Here is a 5,013-nt window from a genome sequence, read left to right on the forward strand (position 1 = left end):
ACTAAACTATACCAGCTAATGCTCTATTGTTTTCTACTTCCGACTGACCTTAAGATTCATTGTGATATTTGTAACCTTTTTGATGTTGTTTATCTTGTAGATGTCTTTTCTTACTTACATGTTGCAGCTTCTTGTATCAAACTGGACTTCAGATGCATTTATGTTACATTTCACACAATTAATATATGTGGTACACTGGGCCTATACTGTGATATTTGTGTGTAGTTTCAAGTAATGTTGACAAATGTATTTGAATGTTGTCTTTGTCATTTTAGTATTTGCTGTTTTCAATACAGCAGAACCTCTGAGGAGCAGACCCGGTAAGAGCGGACACCCTGTACTGGGCAGACACGTCACTGTGTCATTTTAATATTTGTTGTTGTCAATACTGTCTGCTGTGTTCAGAGTCAGACTGAAACTGTATTTTTATTCAATCATCAGTGTTCATGAAGTGTCTTTTTGTTATTCTGACATTATTATGAATGTGCTTTTTAACTCATTAAGATGATGTTCATATTGTGCTGCTTAACTGTATTCAATGGTCAAAAGTTATTTGTGCAGATGTGGTGAAATGTGATTTAGCCAGTTATAGGAAAGGCTGACATAATGGCACCCACATTGACAAACACTTTAGTTTATTATAAGCTGTATTAACATGCAGCAGGCAGTTTATTCAGCTTCTAACCTTTCTTTAATCCCACCACACTCAGTGTATGTATTGATTTGTGATTAAGAAAAACATAAAGATTCAATTGATCACTCAACTGTTATTAAGGTCTATCTCTTTATGTTCTTTAAAGCTGTAATGCAAGAACAAGATCTTGACTGATTCTGTTTGTTCATCGTTTTTTGAAGAATAAAAAACCCCTGAGAGAGCAGATAAACTTTACTGCCTCTAAAACTAAACTAGAAATACATGACCACTTAACTATGCTCAGTATTGTGGATATAAATTGATTCATAAAATTGATGTGATTGTGAATATAAATGGCAAAACACAGAGCATTTTGTGATGCAGTAGTTTCTTTTTATTTGCTGATATTAAAGATATTCAGACAGTCGGAGCGACAGTTACCATACCATTATTTAACTAAAAAAGGATTCATCATATAAAGATCAAAAGTGGAATTTAGTTGAAAAATCTCAGATAATATATTGCTTTGTCCAGTTTGGTTTTTAAGTTTTTTGGGTTGTTTTTTTTGATAGTTTTCGCATTAAGAATCCCAGAAGATGCAGCCAGATATGTAGAAGATTGTTGAGTCAGCAGGGCTCCCTGCAGGTATGGCAGCCAGTCGTCTTGTTGAATTCCTTTTCTTCTCAACATTTTTCTCCTTCAACCTTCTTTGACAGACATCAACCACGCCAGTTGTCTACAAAACAGAGAAGAAAAACACTTGCAAATTGGAGGAAAAAAAAAACCACACGACACAATAAGGGTTTAAAAATAAATCTCTGGAGTTTTTCATATTTATAACTCACATGGTGGGCTACAGACTTTTCCACATTGATTTTTGCAGCACTTCCAGTCATGGGGACAGTCAAAGTCATGAGAGCATGGACGTTGTCTGGAACACCGCAAACTCACTTCCAAGTGAGAGGGACCGCAATGTCCTGGCTTGACTGAAGTGAAACAAATGAAATGAAAATGTGCAAAGTTAAGAGACAATCTGATGCACTGCATGACTCAAAAATATATGATTTGAAATTTGAAATAACAGGAAATTACTGAATTATGATTTAGGTGGTATTATGTACAGTCAATTGTAAGAAGTAATAGAATTGGTTAGTGTAGGTTTCATTTCAACATGGGAATAGAGTGTTTCAGCATTTGGTTGCATGCTGCACAGATGGAGTCGTCATGATGATGGAGGAAAAATAAGGACTTCAATAGATGATTGAAAGAGAAGACAGACACACACTGGCTAGCAAAGACCCGTGGAAACCTGAACATAACCTAAAGACTGGCATTGAAATCATGCAATTTCTTAATGCTTGTCCTGTCAAGAAATTAATCGTTGACTAAGTACGCTCGCTCTACAGGGGCATTGTGTTGGAATTTAAATAAAACACAAACAAGAGAATTCTTAAGTGGTCACAATCAGAAACCATCTGTTGAGTCTTTCATCAAATGTTATTATTTGGACATATTCAACCAGTAGGACGAAGCAAACCAGCTCATTTAAGTTAACTGTGGAGAATATGTGGGAACCACTGGCCTAAGGTAGTGACGCATTTATCTGAAGAATAGCAAAGTCGTGAATTTTATTGGGATTATGTATTGTATGTATTTCTTTAATATCCCTCCCAAAATTTCATGTTTGCATATAACATGCATTGTCCATACTGCCAGGGTGCCATTTTCATTTTCACAAGCAGAACATTTGCATAACGATTACAAAAATATGGAACAAAGGACCTTTAGCTTCTTATCTTGTGACCAGGAAAAGTGTCATATGTAAGATTTAGGAGCATTTCATTACCTCCTCAAACTAATTGAAACCTGTGCATCATCCCCTCTGAGTGTTTTCTAAACTACTGAATGGAAATAAAAATGGACTAAATGGTGGGTTGTGTGAAATAAGACCTTATAGGATTAAATAAGCTTTTAAAAAAAAAAAGTGTCATTTGTAGGCCGAGGACACACAACAATCCTTCCTTCCTGGTGATGACACTGTTGTATGCATGAGTACCATTAAAAAGACAAAAATGAAAGAAAACCCTAAACCACACAGGAAGTATTTGAGAATATGATGTAATTTCATTGACACCTTACCTGCTTCAACGCACATAGATTCACATCCCTTCAGGCAGCACTTCTCATTTTTGGGACAATGATAGTCATGAGAGCATTGACGCCACCATTGAGGATCCGCCAAAGCTTTCAAAGATTTCAGGTCAGGGCACAATCCAGGTTTGACTGAAGGGAAAGATAAATCAACAATATAAAACAGTGAATGCTGATTTCCTTTAAACAATGTCAGGTCTTTTCCTCCACAACAAATTATTATCCAAGAAGACCTAAGTAAAGATTTGGAAGCTCCGGATTTGAAAGTGGGTAAAAGCACAAGGAAGGTTTACAGTTTGCATGGCAGTGTTCAGTTGAATGAAAAGAACAAGAAAACAACAAGTATAAATACTTATAAAACAGTTAGTGTGCACAATGTATCTATTGACTGTTAAGAAAAAAAAAACGTAAAAAATTAAAACAAGCAATCAAGATAAAACTATTTATTATTATTATTATCAAGTTTAACTATTTGTTACGATCTCAAATATTAAACTGTATTGGAAACAGATGGTCATTTTATTCCATTCTTACCTTTGAGTGGTTTCGCACAGACAGGTCCACACTGATCCCTGCAACATTTCTCATTACCAGGACAGTTAAAGTCATCAATGCACACAGGTCTCACATTGAGCACACAAATCCTATCCCTAATCCAGGGAAAGCGAGGACACACTCCTGGCTTGACTGAAAACACATAGAACACAAAACATACAAGACGAACACAACAATTGTCATTTGTGAGCCATCTTGCTTTGTAAAAGAGTGTCAAAATAACCTTTAAGTCTATTTTACATGACAACAGCGAAACACTGGACTTAACAATTTACATATTGATGTCTTCAAGTTAACTAACTATACTTTACTAAAGTACCAAATACAATTAAAAAAACCAGCAACACTTAATTACATCTTACAATAGGTATGTTTAATAGTGTGACTTGATTTCCATCTTACCTCTAATGGCTTTCGTGCACACACGTGCACATCCATTGTCGCAGCATTTCTCATCTATGTTGCACTCACTGTCATGGGAGCAAACAGCAAACCGAGCTGTGGCACAGAATTGCAAGTTGTCGCAAAAGGCTGGACGAGGGCACACTCCAGGGTGATCTGAAGGACAGAGAAATCATCATGTTTAATGAGCTGAAAAAAGACACAAAAAAAGGTCAACACATGATTGTGCTTTAACAGAACATGATCAAGAAGATTCAGCCAAAGGAAAGATAAAACAGCATGAAACAAGTAGAACATTGTCTTTCTAACTAAAAGCAGATAACCTTTTACCTACCATTCAATCTTACCACCTTAACTGTGTTGCTGCTATTAAATAAAATTTGGGCTACTATAGAAAACAGCGGAACAAAAATATATACAACCGATTGTTCTCTGTTGGGTTTAAAACATGGAAGACAAACTTACCTCTAATCGGGCGAATTGATTCTGCATCCGAGTGCCCAACTGCACCCAGAACCAGGATCAATGCACAGACTGCAGACAAGCGTCCCTCCATGTCTTCACTTTGTACACACAAGGATACGACAACTGTCTGGGCAAAAATCTCTGTACTTATATACTGATGCAGAGCAGTTCAGATAAAAGATTGATATCCTCCTTCTATTATACTCTTGTAGTTAATAGATAAGTATGCTGACGTTCCTCGTTCATTTTATTGCTGTTTTTGTACTGGGTAAAGCTCTCACAAAAAAAATATAATTATATCAACAAGAATTCACTGACTGAAAAAACACAATAGTTAGAATGGTTTCTCCACCCTTCAAAAATGTCAACATGTGATCATCTCAGCAGCATGAGAAAAAAAACAAACCAAAAAACATAACCTGTAGTTATTTAGTTTCTTCCTCCTTTGGTAACATGTGAACTGTCTAACTATCTGAATCCTACAGCTTTTCTTAAATGACCTTTACTTTAATCCATGATCGTCTTTGCCTTAGCTGACACAACTGCTCTGATCTTCAGTGATGTTTCAAGGTTGCTTTTACATTAGAGTACAAGATGGAGCACAGAACTGATGTGGAATTACCATATCATGCAAATTGTGATCAAAATGTGTATGTAAAAATTGCGTGATTTCTGATTATCAACAGATAAATCAATTATAATCTAAATGTATCTTGGCAGTACTCACTTACCTGTTTACCGTACATTTGTTGAAAGATTTCTTCATTTTACAAATTATAATGAAACTAAATAAAAATATATATATA

At 35.6% G+C, this 5,013-nt stretch overlaps 1 protein-coding gene across 1 annotated transcript; it reads right to left on the reverse strand.

Annotated features, from left to right (window-relative positions):
* Positions 1-1,009: 1,009 nt before the first annotated feature.
* Positions 1,010-4,322, reverse strand: LOC308112928 (uncharacterized protein). The gene is made up of 6 exons (XM_080468756.1): positions 4,208-4,322; positions 3,743-3,898; positions 3,320-3,472; positions 2,774-2,917; positions 1,480-1,620; positions 1,010-1,370 (listed from the first exon to the last, which is right to left on the reverse strand). The coding sequence occupies exons 1-6, from the start codon at positions 4,296-4,298 to the stop codon at positions 1,354-1,356; spliced, it is 702 nt and encodes a 233-aa protein (XP_080324882.1). The 5' UTR covers positions 4,299-4,322; the 3' UTR covers positions 1,010-1,353.
* Positions 4,323-5,013: the final 691 nt, after the last annotated feature.

The sequence above is a fragment of the Lipophrys pholis genome (assembly GCF_963383615.2).
Source record: "Lipophrys pholis genome assembly, chromosome: 8".
Taxonomy (NCBI): Eukaryota; Metazoa; Chordata; class Actinopteri; order Blenniiformes; family Blenniidae; genus Lipophrys; species Lipophrys pholis.

What these genes read in the sequence shown, in the direction of transcription:
- LOC308112928 (XM_080468756.1), bottom strand. Translation starts at nt 4,298, where the DNA reads ATGGAGGGACGCTTGTCTGCAGTCTGTGCATTGATCCTGGTTCTGGGT. An exon ending in ATCAATTCGCCCGATTAGAG is followed by an intron (nt 3,899 to 4,207) that starts GTAAGTTTGTCT and finishes TCTGTCCTTCAG; the next exon opens with ATCACCCTGGAGTGTGCCCT. An exon ending in GTGCACGAAAGCCATTAGAG is followed by an intron (nt 3,473 to 3,742) that starts GTAAGATGGAAA and finishes ATGTGTTTTCAG; the next exon opens with TCAAGCCAGGAGTGTGTCCT.